This window comes from Trachypithecus francoisi, unplaced genomic scaffold (assembly GCF_009764315.1).
Source record: "Trachypithecus francoisi isolate TF-2019V2 unplaced genomic scaffold, Tfra_2.0 Lachesis_group3, whole genome shotgun sequence".
NCBI classification, from domain to species: Eukaryota; Metazoa; Chordata; class Mammalia; order Primates; family Cercopithecidae; genus Trachypithecus; species Trachypithecus francoisi.
In genome coordinates this window covers 34,226,179-34,247,953 of record NW_022681468.1, presented here as the reverse complement: position 1 = coordinate 34,247,953, position 21,775 = coordinate 34,226,179, and the positions used below count along the sequence as shown (strand labels likewise).

The following is a 21,775-nucleotide window of genomic DNA, read 5'->3' as shown; positions in this document are numbered from 1 at the left end:
GAAAAAAATTCATCCTAGGAATTCTTTAACCTATGAAGTTTTCTAAATATTTTAAGTATATTGTGTTTTCTGAAGTTCAAGTTTAGTTTTATTGAATATGATACCCCAATTTAAGTGAAAGGAATTCTGAGGAAGTAGAGCTGTGAGGATGTAGGTCATGCTTTTCTGTTTTTAAAGAAATGTCTAGTAAACAGGTAAACAGATACTGAACTTCATTAGTCATGAGGGAAATGTAAATTGCAATAAGAGTGTATTTTACCTACAAAATTATGAGAATTTTGACACTGATCTAACAATGATGAGGATATGAGGAAAGGGCATACCCATATTCTGGTGTGGTAATATACATTTGTATGCTAGTTTTCAGGGATGCTTTTGGAGGTAAAGTTTGAATACGTAATAGTTTTTTTTTTTTTGAGATAGAGTCCTGCTCTGTTTCGCAGGTTGGAGTGCAATGGTGCCATCTCGGCTCTCAGCAGCCTCCGCCTCCCAGGTTCAAGCGATTCTCCTGCCTCAGCCTCCTAAGTAGCTGGGAATACAGGCACCTGCCACCACGCCCAGCTAATCAGATACATATAGTTCTGACCTGTATTAGAGAATTACCTGTACAGATGCATACAGTTATATGTCTGTTGTCTCCAGGAATGTTCAGCATTATTTGTGAGAACTGAAAGTGGAGCCAAGCCAGCTGTTAATGTTGGTTGAATAAATATGTCCGTATTATAATAATTTACTGCATTGTTATTATTTTATTATTTTTGAGACAGTCTTCCTCTGTTGCCAGGCTGGAGTGCAGTGGCTTGATCTCAGCTCACTGCAGCCTCCGCCTCCTGGGTTCAAGCGATTCTCCTGCCTCAGCCTCCCAAGTAGCTGGGACTACAGGCATGCGCCACTCTGCCTGGCTAATTTTTGTATTTTTTTCATCTTTTATTGCCTATATTTTGTTTTTATATTAATTCTTAAAAGTTAAGCTTTTGAATGTCATTGGATATTTATTAGGCTTCAAAGATCTTGATGGAGAAGTCTTAGTTGACTGCCAGTTTCTTAAGTTGGCCGTAAGGCTGGGGTGCAGCGCATGCTGGTTTAGCGTGAGCAGTGATCACTAAGCACATGAGCCACAGCCACCCCAGCTTTACCTCATTCACAGGCAGAACTGGAATGTTGGTCCTGGATGGCTGCTTGGCCCTGGATGCTTTTAGTGGTCTCTTGATTGTGGAAAGCCTTGTTTTGGAACAAATGTTTCCATTGATACAGATGAGAAATGCCTCTTTAATATCTTTGTAAACCATTTAGAACCCAGTAGATTTGGTTTGTGAATCACTGTCTTCTGAGTACCAAAGGATTTCATGGTTGGAAGGTGCGCCTTTTCGTCTTGGCAATGAGCAGCATTTAATGGAGAGACCATGCTTGTATTTGATTTTTTTTTTTTTTTTTTTTGGTTCGTTTACAGAATCTGAGACTTACTCAAACCTCCAGCTGTATTATCAGGAAGGAACAAATCCAAGTTTTGACATACTGTCAGTGTGCTGCATGTTGTATTTTCAAATTCCTTAAGTGGTTTCAACATTAGATGACCAGTTCTTTGGCACTGATGTGCTTTTGACAATGTACGGTAGATCTGACCATAGCTCTGAAAAGTCTGGCTGGCATTACCACATCCCAAGCTCTCTGCCTGAAGAGAAGGAAGCGCCAGGGATGCATGCTTACTCGGCTGGACTGCAGGGAAAGAGCTGCAGCACCAGCCTCTCACTACTGCAGCCACCCACTCTCCTAATTTTTGTATTTATAGTAGAGATGGGGTTTCACCATGTTGGCCAGAATGGTCTCAATCACTTGACCTTGTGATCCGCCCACCTCGGCCTCCCAGAGTGCTGGGATTATAGGCGTGAGCCACCGCGCCTGGCCAATTTACTGCATTATAAAGAGTGGAATATGGCCGGGCGCGGTGGCTCAAGCCTGTAATCCCAGCACTTTGGGAGGCCGAGACGGGCGGATCACGAGGTCAGGAGATCGAGACCATCCTGGCGAACACGGTGAAACCCCATCTCTATTAAAAATACAAAAAAAATCTAGCTGGGCGAGGTGGCGGGCGCCTGTAGTCCCAGCTACTCGGGAGGCTGAGGCAGGAGAATGGCGTAAACTCGGGAGGCGGAGCTTGCAGTGAGCTGAGATCCGGCCACTGCACTCCAGCCCAGGCGACAGAGCGAGACTCTGTCTCAAAAAAAAAAAAAAAAGAGTGGAATAAGACTTTATTTTTATTTTTATTTTTTTTAGACAGAGTTTCCGTTGCCCAGGCTGGAGTGTAGTGGCACGATCTCAGCTCACTGCAAACTCCGCACCCCGGGTTCAAGTGATTCTCTTGCCTCAGCCTCCCGAGTAGCTGGGATTACAGGCATGTACCACCACACTTGGCTAATTTTTGTGTTTTTAGTAGAGATGGGGTTTCACCATGTTGGCCAGGCTGGTGTAGAACTTCTGACCTCAAGTGATCCACCTGCTTTGGCCTCCTGAAGTGTTGGGATTGCAGACGTGAGCCACCGTCCCCAGCTTGGAATAAAACTTTTGTGAACTGACATGAAGAGATGGCATTTATTTAATTTTTTTTTTTTTTTGAGGCGGAGTCTCGCTCTGTCGCCCGGGGTTGGAGTGCAGTGGCCGGATCTCAGCTCACTGCAAGCTCCGCCTCCCGGATTTACGCCATTCTCCTGCCTCAGCCTCCCGAGTAGCTGGGACTACAGGCGCCCGCCACCTCGCCCGGCTAGTTTTTGTATTTTTTTTAGTAGAGACAGGGTTTCACCGTGTCAGCCAGGATGGTCTCGATCTCCTGACCTCGTGATCCGCCCGTCTTGGCCTCCCAAAGTGCTGGGATTACAGGCTTGAGCCACCGCGCCCGGCCGAGATGGCATTTATAATGAGGGAGAAATTCATCTAATGTGATTGGTTGTAGAAAAATAAAAATTATTAGTTTGTAGAGAGATACTAAGAAGAGCACAGCAGTAGATACCAAACTGTTGGGATTGGCGACAAGGAAGTGGAAGATTTACACCTTCTGTGTTTTCTCTTTTTATGTTTCTGTAAAACATAAAAGACAAAATAGTAGAGAGAAGTATTTGTTTTTTTGAGATGGAGGTTGGCTCTTGTTGCCTAGGCTGGGGTGCAATGGCGTGATCTTGGCTCACTGCAATGTCTACCTTCCTGGTTCATGCGATTTTCCTGCCTAAGCCTCACGTGTAGCTGGGATTACAGGCATGCGCCACCATGCCCGGCTAATTTTGTGTTTTTAGTGGAGATGGGGTTTCTCCACGTTGGGTAGACTGGTTCTAAACTCCCAGCCTCAGGTGATCTGTCTGCGTCAGCCTCCCAAAGTGTTGGGATTACAGGTGTGAGCCACCATGCCTGGCCAACCCTGTTTCTTTAAAAAAAAAAAAAAAAAGTGTGTTGCTGAAAATAAAGTTGGAGGTGAAAAAACATTTTTTTTTTTGAGACAGGGTCTTGCTCTGTCTCTCAAGCCATCCTCCTGCATCAGCCTCCCAAGTAGTTGAGACTATAGGTACGCACTACCATGCTTGGCTGATCTGGAAATTTTTTTTAATACTAAAAATGCTAATATTTAAATATTAACATTAAATGCCAATATTTAACAAAATGACGGTTTTCTTTAACATGACAAACTAAGTGAAACAGTTAAATATGTTCTTCTTTTTTCTTTTTCTTTTTCTTCCCACCCCGAGACAGAGTCTTGCTCTGTCACCCAGGCTGGAGTGCAGTGGATTACAAGTGATTGTCTTGCCTCAGTCTCCCGAGTAGCTGGGATTACAGGTGCACACCACCATGCCCTGCCTTTTTTTTTTTTTTGTATTTTTAGTAGAGATGGGGTTTCACCATGCTAGCGAGGCTGGTCTTGAACTCCTGACCTCAGGTGATGCATCCGCTTTGACCTCACCAAGTGCTGGGATTACAGGCCTGAGCCACTGCAACCAGCCTGTTCTTTTTTTTTTTTTTTTTGAGACGGAGTCTCGCTCTATCGCCCAGGCTGGAGTGCAGTGGCCGGATCTCAGCTCACTGCAAGCCCCACCTCCTGGGTTCACGCCATTCTCCTGCCTCAGCCTCCCGAGTAGCTGGGACTACAGGCGCCCGCCACCTCGCCCGGCTAGTTTTTTGTATTTTTTTAGTAGAGACGGGGTTTCACCGTGTTAGCCAGGATGGTCTCGATCTCCTGACCTCGTGATCCGCCCGTCTCGGCCTCCCAAAGTGCTGGGATTACAGGCTTGAGCCACCGCGCCCGGCCCCAGCCTGTTCTTAAACTTTAAAAAATGAAATACCAGCTTCTGATTCTTCAGTTTTGATTCAAGAATGGTTACAAGGTTTACTTTTAAGTTTTTTAAAAAAACTATTGACCTTTTTTTTCCTCTTGTCAAAAATTGTATGTTCTCTTTATATTTGAATGGTTATTATATGACTGGAAGTCAGGAGTGTATTTCCCCCTACTGAGATGTATAGTTTATGAGCACATTTGCCTCTTAGGAAGTGGCCAGCATTGAAGCAGCAAATACTGTGTAACTTGGTACCTTTAGTTTTTAGGATTCTGATGGATACAAGAAAAATGGGCCGGGTGCGGTGGCTCAGGCCTGTAATCCCAGCATTTTGGAAGGCTGAAGCAGGCGGATCATGAGGTCAGGAGATTGAGACCATCTTGGCCAACATGGTGAAACCCTGTCTCTACTAAAAATACAAAAATTAGCTGGGCGTGGTGGTGCGCACTTGTAATCCCAGCTACTCAGGAAGCTGAGGCAGGAGAATTGCTTGAACCCGGGAGGCGGAGGTTGCAGTGAGCCCAGATCGCGCCATTGCACTCCAGCTTGGCGACAGAGCAAGACTCCGTCTCAAAAAAAAAAAAGCTAGGCATTGGTGGCTCCCGGCACTTTGGGAGGCCGAGGAGGGCGGATCCCTTGAAGTCAAGAGATGGAGACCATCCTGGCGAACATGGTGAAACTCCGTCTCTACTGAAAATAGAAAAATTAGCTGGGCGTGGTGGTACAGTCCTGTAGTTCCAGCTACTCGGGAGGCTCAGGCAGGAAAATTGCTTGAACCTGGGAGGCAGAGGTTGCAATGAGCGGAGATTGCGCCACTGTACTCTAACCTGTCCACAGAGTGAGAGTCCGTCTCAAAAAAAAAAAAAAACAAAACAAAGAAAGAATGTATCAGAACACTTAAAAAACTGTTAGATACCCATCTGGATTCTCAGTTTGGTCTAAAAAGATTCGTTTATGTTTGGTATTTAATTTTTGGATATTAACTGAACCTGAAAATTTTTTTCTTCCTTTATATGTATTCCTACATGATTGTAGGAGTCTATCCTGAACTTGGATCATGTACATTTTGGAAACTTATTTTAGAAAAAATTTAAGTTGTAAGAGTTCTCAATGAACAGACAGAAAAGAGGGTCTTTGCCAACTTCTTTGGGTAAGAAAAGTTCAGAATTTTGCAGATACTCTAAAAATGAAAGTCAGCAAAAAAGGCATATGAAATTGTGAAGTTTTCAAATAAAATGATTTGTCATGTCCTTTTTTCTTTAGACTGCTGCAGTAAGAATGTCTTTCCCCCCTCATTTGAATCGCCCTCCCATGGGAATCCCAGCACTCCCACCAGGGATCCCACCCCCGCAGTTTCCAGGATTTCCTCCACCTGTACCTCCAGGTAAGTTTATTGATACTGTTTTTTGTCGTTAAACTTGTACTTTTGTCTTTGTGATATTAACTTCAGGAAAATGTTAGATATGTGACTGTTAGTGGAGATGCCTCTCAGCATCGTTTGGGAAATGTGGATGTCTCTTTTTCCTATAGCAGTAACTTTTATATCTGACTGAGGATCAAACTCATCTACAAAGTTTTTTTTTTTTTTCCTCATCTGGAAAGTTTTTTAAAAATTCTTTTTTTTTTTTTTTGAGATAGAGTCTTGCTCTGTCACCCTGGCTGGATTGCAGTGGCACGATCTCAGCTCACTGCAACCTCCACCTCCTAGGCTCAAGCAATTCTCTGCCTCAGCCTCCCGAGTAGCTGGGGTTACACATGCCTGCCACCATGCCTGGCTAAGTTTTGTATTTTTAGTAGAGACAGGGTTTCGCTATGTTGGCCAGGCTGGTCTCGAACTCCTGGCCTCAAATGATCCGCCTGCCTCTGCCTCCCAAAGTGCTGGAATTACAGGTGTGAGCCACTATGTCCGGCCTAAAAATTCTATATTTAAAAAAATGGGTACTACATACACATTGTTCAAAAACAAACAAAAAACGGAAAGTAATACAGTGAAAAATTTTCCTCATATACCCCCATAACTGCTGTTGCTATCCCCTTACTAAAAAGGGAAGCAATAAGGTTATTAGTTTTTTCTTTATTTTTCCAGATACTTTATTTTATTTTATTTTTTTTTGAGACGGAGTCTTCGCTCTGTCGCCCATGCTGGAGTGCAGTGGCCGGATCTCAGCTCACTGCAAGCTCCGCCTCCCGGGTTTACGCCATTCTCCTGCCTCAGCCTCCCGAGTAGCTGGGACTACAGGCACCCGCCACCTCGCCTGGCTAGTTTTTTGTATTTTTTAGTAGAGACGGGGTTTCAGCGTGTTAGCCAGGATTGTCTCCATCTCCTGACCTCGTGATCCGCCCGTCTCGGCCTCCCAAAGTGCTGGGATTACAGGCTTGAGCCACCGCACCCGGCCTATTTTTCCAGATACTTTAAAGTGTATATTATAAGTCAATATAAGTAAAGATTTATGGAGTTTAAAAAAACATGTTCAGACCCTGCTCCAACCCCCTGAATCAAATCCTCAGAAATTGGGGCTCAGGAATCTTAATTTTTAACAAGTTCACAGGTAATTTTTGGCACTTATTTAAGCACTGAGAATCCACCTTTGAGAACCATTATCCTGAAGTACGTAGTTAACATTGCTTATGTTGGGTGTGGTTGTGTGTGTCTGTTGTCCTGGCTACTCAGGAGACTGAGGTGGGAGGATGGCCTGAGCCCAGGAGTTCAAGTCCGAAGAGTGAGACCTCATCTTTGAAAAAACGAGTATCTTTGCTTTATAAGAAATTTTTCTTTTGACTTAAGATCATTGCAGTTGGCTGACTCATGATGGGTTGTTAATTCATAGCATGTGTGTTACGGGGGTTGTATAAACAGCACATTTGTCTTTATTTTGTGTGTGTGCACGTGTGTGTATGTGTGTGTTTTGAGGCCTCACTTTGTTGCCAGACTGGAGTACAGTGGCGTGATCATGGCTCACTGCAGCCTTGACCTCCTGGACTCCCATCTCAGCCCTCCTGAGTAGCTGGGACCACAGGCTTGTGTCACCATATTCTGTTAATTAAAAATTATTTTAAAAAATTTTATAAAGATGGGGGTCTCACCATCTTATCCAGGCTGGTCTTGAACTTCTGGGCTCAAGGTATACCCCCACCTCAGCCTTCCAAAGTTCTGGAATTATAGATGTGAGCCACTGCATCTGACCTTGTCTCTATTTTGGATTCGACTACTCATTGTAAAATTTTTTTTTTGTTTTTTTTTTTGAGACGGAGTCTCGCTCTGTCGCCCAGGCTGGAGTACAGTGGCCGGATCTCAGCTCACTGCAAGCTCCGCCTCCCGGGTTTACGCCATTCTCCTGCCTCAGCCTCCCGAGTAGCTGGGACTACAGGCGCCCGCCACCTCGCCCGGCTAGTTTTTTTTTGTATTTTTTAGTAGAGACGGGGTTTCACCATGTTAGCCAGGATGGTCTCAATCTCCTGACCTCGTGATCCGCCCATCTCGGCCTCCCAAAGTGCTGGGATTACAGGCTTGAGCCACTGCGCCCGGCCTCATTGTAAAATTTTGAATTTACTACCATAGGCTCAGCTTTGGGAGCCTTCTACCCTTGGGTCTGAAAAGCCACAAGATAAATATGGGAATTTCTGTGGAATATTATTTAACATTTCAAGAATTGGGGGGAAATCATAATTAAAAAAAATCAGGCCTGGCACAGTGGCTCACGCCTGTAACCTCAGCACTTTGGGAGGCCAAGGTGGGTGGATCACCTGAGGTCAGGAGTTCGAGACCAGTCTGGCCAACATGAGGAAATGCTAAAAATACAAAAAATTAGCCAGGCGTGGTGGCTGAGGCCTGTGATCCCAGCTACCCAGGAGGCTGAGGCAGGAGAATCGCTTGAATCTGGGAAGCCGAGGTTGCAGTGAGCCGAGATCATGCCACTGCACTCCATCCTGGGCAACAAGAGTGACACTTTGTCTCAAAAAGGGAAAAAAATCAGAACAACTGTTTATGCATGTGTATTATGGAACAGAATGCAGTACTTTCGTAAGTTATTTTAGAAATGCTTGTAGTGGAGCTGCTTTAAGCTGTGCTTCTAGATAATCATGGATATGTATTTGTTATCATCTGCTGCCAGAGGAGTAATGTGAAAGTTTACACTACCACTTTATTCCATGTAACAATTACTGATTTTAAGTAGTAACTTAGTGGTTTTATAATGTACCATAAATAGGTGAAATTCTGCTGGAAGGCTCTGGCTGACCCTTTGGACAAAATTTTTTCCTTAAAAGAAAGAAATTTTGCTGAAAGGAAATTCTGTTGAGAAAATTGATAGAATGTTGCAGAAAACTGAATAGTTAGTTATCAGCCATCAAACAGATTAATAGTTATAGAAGGAAAGTGTTTTGAACAACTTTCATTTGGGCATCAGTTTTCTCTTTGGTCCATATATCCTGATTTTCTTCATACATTTATAGGCTCATAATGCAGATCTGGATTTTAATTTTTAATTTATTAATTTTTTTGAGACAGGATCTCTCTTTGTCTCCCAGGCTGGGAGTACAGTGGCACAACTGTAACTTAATGCGGCCTCTATCTCCTGGGCTCAGCTGATCCTCCTGCCTCAGCCTCCTGAGTAGCTGAGACTATAGATGTGTGCCACCATGCCTGACTCAGATCTGTTTTTCGATGGGCCTTACTATAACCATGATGCAAAGCCCAAGTGTTCTAGAAGTTACAGGCTGGGCATGGTGGCTCATACCTGTAATCCCATCACTTTGGGAGGCTGAGGCAGGAGGATCTCTTGAACCCAGAAGTTCAAGATCAACCTGGACAACATAGGGAAGAAAGACCCTGTCTTGTGAGGAGGTGGGGGGTGGCAGGAAGCTTAATCACTTGTTTAGAATCAAAAAGGGTGGTTATGGAGAATCTGTGCTTTAATTTCCTTACCAGTAGATTGGGTTTATAGCAAAGATTTCAAATTTTTGATTTTTTTTTTTTTTTGGCTTTTTTTGAGAGAGTCTCACTCTGTCGCTGGAGTGCAGTGGCGCCATTACGGCTCACTGCAGCCTCCGCCTCCTGGGTTCAAGTGATTCTCCTGACTCAATCTCCCTAGTAACTGGGGTTGTGAGTGTATGCCACCATGCTCGGCTAATGTTTGTATTTTCTGTAGTGATGGGGTTTTGCCATGTTGGCTCAAGTGATCTGCCTGTCTTGGCCTCCCAAAGTGTTTGGATTATGGGTGTGAGCTACCATGTCCCGCCACTCTTTGCCTTTTTTTTTTTTAATAAAGAATTAGAGTTCTGCTATGTTTCCTAGGCTGGAGTGCAGTGGTTATACACAGGCACGATGACAGCACACTGCAGCCTTGAACTCCTGGGCTCACGGATCCTTGTGCCTCAATTTCCAGAGTAGCTATAACTACAAGCATGATTTTATTTATTATTTTTTTTGGGGGTACACAGTCTTGCACTTGTCCCCCAGGGTGGAGTGCAATGGCGTGATCTCGGCTCACTGCAACCTCTGCCTCCCAGGTTCAAGCAATTTTCCTGCCTCAGCCTCCCAAGTAGCTGGGATTACAGGCACACACCAGTATGCCTCGCTAATTTTTGTATTTTTAGTAGAAATGGGGCTTCACCATGTTGGTCAGGCTAGTCTTAAACGCCTGACCTCAGGTAATTTACTCATCTTTGCCTCCCAAAGTGCTGGGATTACAGGCGTGAGCCACTGCGCCCAGCCCATGATTTTTGTTTTCTGTTAAAGAACCAGGAATAACAAGATTCTCCTTAGATTTCCACATAAATTCTTCATTTGATGCTTAAAATAACTTTCAAAGGATTTGTTTTTACTTTATTTATTTGAGAAAATTTTATGTTTATCGTGCACAACGTCTTGAAATAACGTATATGTTGTGGAATGACTGAATTGAGCTAATTAACACATGGTGTATTTACATACTTATTTTTTCTGCTGTTGTGAGAACACTCTAGGTTTTAAGTGTAGATTTTCTCTTGGTTATTTTCAAGAATATAGTACACCGTTACTGACTGTATCACCATGTTGTACCACGTGTCTTACTTTTTTTTTGGTCTTTTTTTTTTTCCCTTTTTGTGGAAAATGGGGTCTCACTATATTGCCCAGGCAGGTCTCGATCTCCTGGGCTTAATCTGTCCTCCCGCTTGTGCCTTCCTAAGAGTTGGAATTACAGGCGTGAGCCACCGCGCCTGGCTGTTTTTACTTTTTTTTTTTTTTTTTTTTTTTTTGAGACGGAGTCTGGCTCTGTCTCCCAGGCTGGAGTGCAGTGGCCGGATCTCAGCTCACTGCAAGCTCCGCCTCCCGGGTTTACACCATTCTCCTGCCTCAGCCTCCCGAGTAGCTGGGACTACAGGCGCCCGCCACCTCGCCCGGCTAGTTTTTTGTATTTTTAGTAGAGACGGGGTTTCACCGTGTTAGCCAGGATGGTCTCGATCTCCTGACCTCGTGATCCGCCCGTCTCGGCCTCCCAAAGTGCTGGGATTACAGGCTTGAGCCACCGCGCCCGGCCTGTTTTTACTTTTAAAGGATTCTTTAATATTATTGTTCACCTGTAAGTCAGTCTGTATTGGTTGGTTTTGAGGATCACTGAACCATATGAACCCGAATGGATAACTATCCAGAATTTTATGCTCTTTAAGTCAAAAGCATATTGAGGTGGCCGTTTTGTTTTCAGAATAGTCTTTTTTTGTAAGTTTGTATGGACCAACCTGATAGCACATTCCTTTTGAAAATAAGGTAGTATTTATCAGTATTTCATTTTCATTTGTCCTGTATTTCCACTTATGTTAATTATGAGTAAGGATACTTAATTGTGTGGCATGTTGTTGATAGAGAATGCAGTCATATAAAATCAGTGTGGTTTTTATTTTCTTAGGGACCCCAATGATTCCTGTACCAATGAGCATTATGGCTCCTGCTCCAACTGTAAGTATAACTCAAAGGAAGAGTCATGAGTTATGGTAGTGCTAGTGCTTTTAAGCTAAACAGTGTGATAAACTTAAATACATTATGAGTATTTAAAAGAATAACAAGGACAGAATGAGAGCACCCCTGTATAGCATATCATTTATTTGAATAAGTATCATTTTCACTTAGGTGTGCATATATGCAGTTGCACCTGCAGTGTGCTCCCTAAGTAGATAATTCTGTGATTTTCCTGTTACTCTCTAGACTCTTCATATACTTGTTATTACAGATTTAGGGCTTTGGCTCTTCATTGCTTTCTCATCTTGGTCCTGGGAGATAGGAGAAGGATGTGACATGTTTGATCTCTTAAAAGAACATAGGAATGATCCTTGTAAAAATTAAAATTTTGAAATGAAATTTGTGTGGAGTACCTTTTACACGTTTCCTCCTAGCTTCCTAATTTTTCGCCCTTTCCAGGCGATTTTTATCTTAGTTTTCTCTGTCCTCTAGTGTGGTATATTCAAGCTTTGTAAGACTTTACTAAAACCTTTCTTCTGCTGAAATGCTCTCATTCATTATTTCCTTCTTGAACCTTAATTGAATGTGGAGAACCTTAATTCTCCACATTCATCAAATCTTCTGAGCACTACAAGCATCTTTGTTAAGAATGCTGCTGTACTGTAGCACACGAATAAATAATAACTCTCTTAACTTTTATTTGGAATTCTACAAGGGAGGGTAGGTCTCTTTATTTTCAGTGTCTTTTAATATCTGGGTTTTGAAAAGGGGTGAGGAGTGTTATTCTTGGTCAAAGGGAGAGAGGAATTACGTGAGCAAATGAGAATCTGCTGTGAGGCCGACCACTAAGAAATGTGGTTCTGCAGCCAAAGGGGAGTTCAGCTTTTCCTGCATTGAACACCAAGAGTTAGGCCATGTTTGAAAGCCTCAGGCATGTACTCTTCCTCCTTGTATTTCAGGCTAGAGAAAGCTAGAATTTAGGAGTAGAGCAGCTCTCCCATTTCACCACTGTTTATTCAGTGCCTCCTGAGGGTGCTTGCTGAATTCAGTGTCAAGTACAAAGATGTGTTTCTTCCCCGGGAAAGTTGAACGTCATGAAGGGAAAATAAGATAGCATAAATAACTGATAAAAGGCAAAATATAGGGGAGAGTGCTGTGGAGTATTTGAATATTCTGCTAGAGGATTAGCATGGATAATTGAAATTTGCTTTTATATTAGTACTGAGAGTAAAATTATGAAAACAACTTCTGGGGGCCGGGCGCGGTGGCTCAAGCCTGTAATCCCAGCACTTTGGGAGGCCAAGACGGGCGGATCACAAGGTCAGGAGATCGAGACCATCCTGGCTAACCTGGTGAAACCCCGTCTCTACTAAAAAATACAAAAAACTAGCCAGGCGAGGTGGCGGGTGCCTATAGTCCCAGCTACTCGGGAGGCTGAGGCAGGAGAATGGCGTGAACCCAGGAGGCAGAGCTTGCAGTGAGCTGAGATCTGGCCACTGCACCCCAGCCTGGGCGACGGAGCGAGACTCCATCTCAAAAAAAAAAAAAAGAAAACAACTTCTGGATATATTTGATAATTTTAAATGTTTTATGTCTTTTTTTGTTGGGCAGTGGGCCAGTGGGGCGGAGTTTCTCTCTTGTTGCCTAGGCTGGAGTGCGATGGTGGCATGGCTCACTACAATCTCTGCCTCCTGGGTTCAGCGATTCTCCTGCCTCAGCCTCCCGAGTAGCTGCGCTTACAGGTGTGCGCCACCATGCCCGGCTAATTTTTTGTATTTTTAGTAGAGATGGAGTTTCACCTTGTTGGTCAGACTGACCTCAGGTGATCCGTCTGCCTTGACCTCCCAAAGTTCTGGGATTACAGGCATGAGCCACTGCACTTGGTCTAAGGCATAAATTTTAAATGTTTAAGACATAGGCAAGGATCGCCTGAGACTAGGAGTTCAAGACCATCCTCGCCAACATGGTGAAACCCTGTCTCTACTAAAAATACAAAAAATTATCTAGGCGTGGTGGCACACATCTGTAATCCCAGCTACTTGGGAGGCCAAGGCATGAGAGTCCCTTGAACCCAGGAGGCGGAGGTTGCAATGAGCTATTAGCCACTGCACTCCATCTTGGGCGATAGAGCGAGATTCCGTTTCAGAAAATAAAAATAAAAATTATATCTTAAACATAACAAAGTTTTCTTGGTTATTTTTCTTTTTTAAGAAGAAAGGTAATCTAGTAGTAGAGGTTTACTTGTCACAAATAAGTTTGCATTAATGAAATGTGCTATGCACTTTAGGAGTTTTAGAAGTATACAAGCATAAATAATGTGTTATATGTATTTATTTAATCCTGATGTTTTTAGCCTAATGTTAATTGGGATAGGAAATTTAATTGCTGAATCAATTTTTATTTCGTTTCTTCACCTTAGGTCTTAGTACCCACTGTGTCTATGGTTGGAAAGCATTTGGGTGCAAGAAAGGATCATCCAGGCTTAAAGGCTAAAGAAAATGATGAAAATTGTGGTCCTACTACTACTGTTTTTGTTGGCAACATTTCCGAAAAAGCCTCAGACATGCTTATAAGACAACTCTTAGCTGTAAGTTAAATTGTTTATTTTTCATTAAAAATTTTTTTGTCGTTCTACATTTCAAACTTAAGCAGAAAGACGACTTTCAGTGATTGCTTTTTATTATAAAAAAATTCAATCCTGCAGCAAAGGTGAAAGTAGTACAGTGAACACATTTGTATTCTTTTCCTAGATTCATCAGTGAACATGTTTAGATACTTTATGTACACATATGTACCACGCACACTTTTTTCTTGGATAATTTGGAAGTAAATTGTGACATGACATTTTACCTGTGAATCCTTCGTTTATCTCCTAAGAGCAAGGAAATTCTGCGACAGACTCACAATGCCACTATCACATATGAAATTTGGTCCGGTGCAGTGGCTTTTGCCTGTAGTTGTAATCCCAGTCCTTTGCGAGGCTGAGGCAGGAGGATCTCTTGAAGCTAGGAGTTTGAGACCAGCCTGGGCAACATACTGAGACACATCTTTACAAAAAATTAAAATATAATAGCGCCAGATGCAGTGGCTCATGCCTGTAATCCCAGCACTTCAGGAGGCTGAGGTGGGTGGATCATTTTTGGTCAGGAGTTCAAGCCCAGCCTGACCAACGTGGTGAGACCCCATCTTTACAAAAAATACAAAAATTAGCCAGGTGTGGTGGCATGTGCCTGTAATCCCAGCTACTTGGGTGGCTGAAGCAGGAGGAATCCCTTGAACCCATGAGATGGAGGCTGCAGTGAGCTGAGGTCGCGGCACTGCACTCCACCTTGGGCGACAGAGCGAGACTCCATCTCAAAAAAATAATGATAATAATTAAAAATAAAAAGCCAGGTGTGGTGATGCACGCCTGTAGTCCTAGCTGTTCAGAATCTGAGGTGAGAGGATTGCTTGAGTCTAGGATTTCAAGGCTGCAGTAAGCTATGATCTTGTAATTGCACTCCAGTCTGAGCAAGAGAGTCTCTAAAACAAAAAAATATACAAAATTGATATAGTATTATTATTATTATTATTATATATTTTTTTTTTGGGACGGAGTCTCGCTCTATTGCCCAGGCTGGAGTGCAGTGGCCGGATCTCAGCTCACTGCAAGCTCCGCCTCCCGGGTTTACACCATTCTCCTGCCTCAGCCTCCTGAGTAGCTGGGACTACAGGCGCCCGCCACCTCGCCCGGCTAGTTTTTTGTATTTTTTAGTAGAGACGGGGTTTCACGGTGTTAGCCAGGATGGTCTCGATCTCCTGACCTCGTGATCCACCCGTCTCGGCCTCCCAAAGTGCTGAGATTACAGGCTTGAGCCACCGCGCCCGGCCTGATATAGTATTATTAACTAATGCACATGTAGTTCATATTTAATTTTCCCAGTAATGGCCATAATATTAATAGTTGTTTTATTTTTCATCTATGATCCAATGAAAGATTTTTATTTACTTTTGAGACAGATTTGCTCTGTCACACAGGCTGAATGCAGTGAGATCTCGGCTCACTGCAAACTCTGCCTCCTGTATTGAAGCGATTCTCATGCAGTCATGTGCCATGACACCTGGCTCATTTTTGTATTTTTTGTATAGACAAGGTTTTGCCATGTTGACCAGACTTGTCTTGAACTCCTGGCCTCAAGCAAATCGCCTGCTTTGGCTTCCCAAAGTGTTGAGATTACGTGCATGGGCCACCACACCTGGCGTGGGTTAATATTTTGAGACTGTGCGAGTCCTTTTCCCCAGCGACCTTAAACATTGATTTTAGCATCCAATGATGATTGACTGATTCCTTTTAAAGTTTTATTCTGAGCTTGAATAGTAATAAGTTGTTTAAATTTGGTAAACTTGTTGATTCACTTTTCTAACCTTAGTTTTTAAGATTTTATCTTGATGATGGCTGGGCACGGTGGCTCATGCCTGTAATCCCAGCACTTTGGGAGGCCGAGGCGGGCAGATCATGAGGTCAGGAGATCGAGACCATCCTGGCAAACATGGTGAAACCCTGTCTCTACTAAAAATACAAAAAAAAAAATTAGCCGGATGTGGTGGCGGGTGCCTGTAGTCCCAGCTTCTTGGGAGGCTGAGGCAGGAGAATGGCGTGAACCCAGGAGGCAGCAAGAGCTTGCAGTGAGCGAATCGCGCCACTGCACTCCAGCCTGGGCGACAGAGCAAGACTCCATCTCAAAAAAAAAAGATTTTATCTTGATGATAAATATACATTGTTAAGTGAAATAATGCTGAATGATTGTGTAATAAAATAAGGCCAGGGTGCGGTGGCTCACACCTGTAATCTCAGCACTTTGGGGGGGCCAGGGCGAGTGGATCACTTGAGGTCAGGAGTTTGAGACCAGCCTGACCAACACGGTGAAACCCCATCTCTACTAAAAATACAAAAATTAGCCGGGCGTGGTTGTGGGTGCCTGCAATCCCAACTACTAGGGAGGCTGAGGCAGGAGAATCATTTGAACCTGGGAGGCGGAGGTTGCAGTGAGCTGAGATGGCGCCACTGCACTCCAGCCTGGGCGACAGAGTTAGACTTTGTCTCACACACAAAAAGAGGAGTTTAGAAGAATGACTATATTCTGCACTGAGAGGACTTGCAAATATGTCATTCTTCATCTGTATCCCAGAGTCCTGTGTAGGTTCTCTGTAAGGACAGGGCCAGGGTTATCAACCTGTGGTTCAGCTCATGAGTAGTTCAGTATGAGTCCCGCAGTCTTGTCATCCTCTGGAAATATTGTTGCCTGCTCTCCTTATGCCCCTCTGAGATGCTGGGCAATTATTTTATACCATTCATGATTCTTGCCTCAACTCTTCACATTTAAGAAATTCCTGTTCTTTTAGAAAACGATCTCCTGGGTACTCTCGCAGTTTTAATTAACTGGTCTGAGGATGTTTCGGGTTTCTCGGTTTCATTTTCTTCCTTTACTTCCATGGAATTTTTGGTAATTTCAGTCTGAAGCCCGACTCCGTTTTCATTCCTGCGTTTTCTCCTGGGGTTCTTTTCACTGCAGCCACAAGGCCTAATCTGGGGTCTGCAGAGAACTAGCACTAACTCTGCTCTGATGGAATTCAGGAAAGTCAGAAGGTACTGGAGGGTGGAAATGTGTTTGCTCCTGTCTGCTTCTGGAAGTCTCTGTTTTGCAATGTTATTACCGCTAATGTTTTCTCCCTAGGTGTATGTGTGAAGATTCTCATCACATATTCTCATAGAAGTGCGGTTTCTGAGTCTTAGGGCATGCTTATCTGCAGCTTTACAAGATAATTCCACACCAATTTATTTATACTTACTGCAGCAGTGTTATGTCCAAGTTTCTATTCTTATACATCTTTTTTAACAGTGGGGGTTTAGGCCGGGCGCGGTGGCTCAAGCCTGTAATCCCAGCACTTTGGGAGGCCGAGACGGGCGGATCACGAGGTCAGGAGATCGAGACCATCCTGGCTAATACGGTGAAACCCTGTCTCTACTTAAAAATACAAAAAAAAACTAGCCGGGCGACGAGGCGGGCGCCTGTAGTCCCAGCTACTCGGGAGGCTGAGGCAGGAGAATGGCGTAAACCCGGGAGGCGGAGCTTGCAGTGAGCTGAGATCCGGCCACTGCACTCCAGCCTGGGTGGCAGAGCAAGACTCCATCTCAAAAAAAAAACAAAAAACAAAAAACAAAAAAAACAGTGGGGGTTTAGTTAGACTTTTACATTGTGTTGTGAAGTACCTTATTCCTATTTAAATATGCCTTTTTTATTGTCCTTTCTACGTAATTTTGGTATTATCTGTTGACATAGTAGCTTGAGGCCTAAACTGTTAAAGGCCTCAATCTCCCTTCCCCAGCTTCCTTACAGGTGTTACAAGATGGCGAACTTGTTATGTTAATAAGTGTTATTATGTAAATAGTTTTAGCAGAACTAGGTTATGTGCTCTGATTGCATTTTCTTTCTTTTCTTTTTTTTTTTTTTTTGAGATGGAGTCTCACTCTGTTATCCAGGCTGGAGTGCAGTGGCGTCATCTCAGCTCACTGCAACCTTGCCATCCGGGGTTCGAGCAATTCTCCTGCCTCAGCCTCCTGAGTAGCTGGGACCACACTGGCTAATTTTTGTATTTTCGGTAGAGACAGCGTTTCACCATGTTTGCCAGGCTGGTCTGGAACTGCTGACCTCCAGTGATCTGCCTGCCTCAGCCTTCCAAAGTGCTGGGATTACATGAGTGAGCCACTGTGCCTAGTCCATTTTCTTGTTTATTTTAATATTTTACTTTTGAGACAGAGTCTAGCTCTGTTGCCCAGACTGGAGTGCAGTGATGCGATCTCTGCTCACTGCAACCTCCACCTCCTGGGTCAGTGATTCTTCTGCCTCAGCCTCCTGAGTAGCTGGGATTACAGGCACCTGCCACCACATCCGGCTAATTTTTGTATTTTTAGTAGAGATGGGGTTTCACCATGTTGGCCAGACTGGTCTCGAACTTTTGACCTCAAGTGATCTACCCACCTTGGCTTCCCAAAGTGTTGGGATTCTTTTCCCTTCTTTTCTAGAGCCCCTCCTGTCAGGTCCCTTTGTTCATCTCATGTGTTCTGGTTCCTCTAAGTCTACTTTTATCCTTGGAGTTTTTCTGTCTTTTCTTTTTTTTTTTTTTTTTTTTTTTTTTTTTTTTTTTTTTGAGACGGAGTCTTGCTCTGCCACCCAGGCTGGAGTGCAGTGGCCGGCTCTCAGCTCACTGCAAGCTCCGCCTCCCGGGTTCACGCCATTCTCCTGTCTCAGCCTCCCGAGTAGCTGGGACTACAGGCGCCCGCCTCGTCGCCCGGCTAGTTTTTTGTATTTTTTAGTAGAGACGGGGTTTCACCATATTAGCCAGGATGGTCTCGATCTCCTGACCTCGTGATCCGCCCGTCTCGGCCTCCCAAAGTGCTGGGATTACAGGCTTGAGCCACCGCGCCCGGCCGTTTTTCTGTCTTTTCTAGTATTCCCCTTATTGCTCTCCTGAGTTGGATGGTTTGGATCCGGTATCTTGCTTGTGCCGACCCATAGTAGCTCCTGTTATACTGGGATGATACATCCTTTATACACGATGTACATGGTATATATGGGTATGTGGTTGGTAACTTTTCTGAATCTAAATCTGAAGTGCTTTTTATTTTGATTATTCATATGGTCAGTAGTTTACCTGGATATAGAATTCTATGTTGAAGCTTATTTTCCTCACATTGAAGGTGTTGCCTTATGGTGTTATAGCATCTAATTATCGTTTTCAGAAGTCCCGTATCATTCTGAATGTTCTTTGTATGTGACCTGTTTTACCTTGGAATGCCTCTCCCAGTGTGGATTTGACTGATTAGAGGTTTTAGTTCCTAATTGTGTGAAATTCTGCGAATGTTTATTTGATTTTCTTACTTTTCTTATATCATTGTGTTGGTCACTTACTTGGTGGGCCATTTCGTTCTGGAGACTTTTTTCAGGAGAAATTTCTGGGCTAATTGAGAATTGTTTTTACTGTCTTTCTTCAGGAACTCTGGATGTTGAACTTCCAGGGTTGACCTATGTGTTTTTGATTTCCTGTTTTCCATCTCTTACTCTTTTGTACGGGTTCTTGGGATTTGTCCTTAACTTTACCTTCCAGATTTCCATTGAAATATTTATTTTTAATGCCATGTTTCAAGTTTCCATTGGTTTTCTCTTGTTCTCTGAAGATTTCTCACCTACACCCTCCCTCTGTCTTTTTTTAACCGGGTGGAACCTTATTTTATTTTTCTTTTTTGAGACAGTCTGGTTCTGTTGCTCAGGCTGGAGTGCGGTTGGCATGATTACAGCTCACTGCAGCCTCGATTTCCTGGGCTCAAGCCATCTATCTGCCTCATCCCAGTAGCTGGGACCACTGGTGCGTGCCACCACACCTTCCTAATTTTTTAATTTTTGTAGAGACGGTGTCTCCCTATGTTGCCCAGGCTGGTCTTGAGCTCCTGTGCTCAAGCAGTCCTTCCACATCAGCCTCCCAAAGTGCTGGGATTACAGGCTTGAGCCACCGCGCCCGGCCTGCTTTTATTTTTAAAGTATAATAGTGTCCCACCTTCAGATAACCTGCTCTCCTTCACATTTTGGAATATTTCTCTTTGTTTTACAGAAAGTTGTTTTTGTTTATAGTTAAAGTCTTGTGTATTTGCATTTTCTTTTCCCAAGTTATTTTTGCATACCGTATCAAGCGTTTTCCCATGTTAAAAATCCTTGATGACTGGGCGCAGTGGCTCACACCTGTAATCCCAGCACTTTGGGAGGCTTAGGCGGGTGGATCACGAGGTCAGGAGTTTGAGACCAGCCTGGCTAATATGGTGAAACCCCATCTCTACTTAAAAAAAAAAAAAGCCAAGTGTGGTGGTGCATGCCTGTAGTCCCAGCTACTCAGAGGCTGAGGCAAAAGAATCACTTGAACCTGGGAGGTGGAGGTTTCAGTGAGCCGAGATCGTGCCACTGCACTCCAGCCTGGGAAACAGCGAGACTCCGTCTCGAAAGAAAAAAAATCCTTTATAAATACATACATTTTTGTTTCAAAACGTTTCTTTCTAGGTTCATAATATTTACTTAAATTTATTTATTTATTTATTTATTTATTTAGAGATGGAGTCTTGCTCTGTCGCCCAGGCTGGAGTGCAGTGGCCGGATCTCAGCTCACTGCAATCTCCGCCTCCTGGGTTCACGCCATTCTCCTGTCTCAGCCTCCCGAGTAGCTGTGACTACAGGCGCCCACCACCTCGCCCGGCTAGTTTTTTGTATTTTTTAGTAGAGACGGGGTTTCACCGTGTTAGCCAGGATGGTCTCGATCTTCTGACCTCATGATCCGCCCGTCTCGGCCTCCCAAAGTGGTGGTATTACAGGCTTGAGCCACCGCGCCCGGCCTTAAATTTATTATAGTTTGTTTTAACCATTCTATTTTTAGGCATTTAGGTTTACATGTTTATTTCGTTAGGATAAGTAGTGATGTGAAACTTTAATAAAAGGTAAACAATGTTCTGCACATGAAAAATCAGTAAGAATTTACATTTTTCTTTAAATGATTTGTTGTTCATTTCTTTCATGTGATAAGTTTGTGGGAATTGCAAAAATTTTCACAAATGTAGTTGCTGGTTTTTTATTTTATGCTTTTTACCCCAGTAGACATATAATTTTGCTTTTAGTTACATTAAAAATTATTTTGTTAAATGGTAGCAATCTTTTTGTTTTGTTTTCTTTTTAAGAAATGTGGTTTGGTTTTGAGCTGGAAGAGAGTACAAGGTGCTTCCGGAAAGCTTCAAGGTATGTCATTTTTTTCCTATTTGCTGAAATCACTTTAACAAACTGTGTGCTTACGTCACTTTGCATGACTTACTCTTATTGTCTTTATTGGTGAGACTTATTTTATTAGCACTCTTTGTGCTCTTTTTTATTGAAATAGGGTTAAAAGGCAGTTTGGGAAAATATTGGCTGAGAATTGAGATCTGAAGGAGGAAAAAGGTAACAGGAAAGGAAAAAATTAAAATTGCTCAATTTAACTGGTTTCTTGTGCTTTCAGAAGTCTCTTTTGTCTCAAGAAATGACTGCATGATCAAGATGGAACAATTAGAAGTTAGTGTTAGTAAGGGAGAAGAAGAGACAATCATGGCTTGTTAACTTTTTTTTTCTTTTTTTTGAGACGGAGTCTCGCTCTGTCACCCAGGCTGGAGTGCAGTGGCCAGATCTCAGCTCACTGCAAGCTCCGCCTCCCGGGTTCACGCCATTCTCCTGCCTCAGCCTCCCGAGTAGCTGGGACTACAGGCACTGCCACCTCGCCCGGCTAGTTTTTTGTATTTTTAGTAGAGACGGGGTTTCACCGTGTTAGCCAGGATGGTCTCGATCTCCTGACCTCGTGATCCGCCCGTCTCGGCCTCCCAAAGTGCTGGAATTACAGGCTTGAGCCACCGCGCCCGGCCGTGAGCCACCGCGCCCGGCCTTTTTTCTTTTGAGACCTACTCTCACCCTGTCACCCAGACTGG

General features: G+C 43.6%; 1 protein-coding gene and 1 pseudogene across 1 annotated transcript in view; one reads left to right on the top strand and one right to left on the bottom strand.

Annotated features, from left to right (window-relative positions):
- The window catches only part of RBM25 (RNA binding motif protein 25), a 70,535-nt gene that overhangs the window by 8,049 nt on the left and 40,711 nt on the right, over window positions 1-21,775 (top strand). Inside the window, exons 2-5 of the mRNA XM_033187525.1 lie at window positions 5,577-5,697; window positions 11,198-11,247; window positions 13,667-13,834; window positions 21,002-21,059. Coding sequence (XP_033043416.1) covers window positions 5,592-5,697; window positions 11,198-11,247; window positions 13,667-13,834; window positions 21,002-21,059 — 382 coding nt within the window. The 5' untranslated portion in view covers window positions 5,577-5,591. The remainder of the gene's footprint in view (window positions 1-5,576; window positions 5,698-11,197; window positions 11,248-13,666; window positions 13,835-21,001; window positions 21,060-21,775) is intronic.
- LOC117071010 lies at window positions 1,026-1,730 on the bottom strand (annotated as a pseudogene).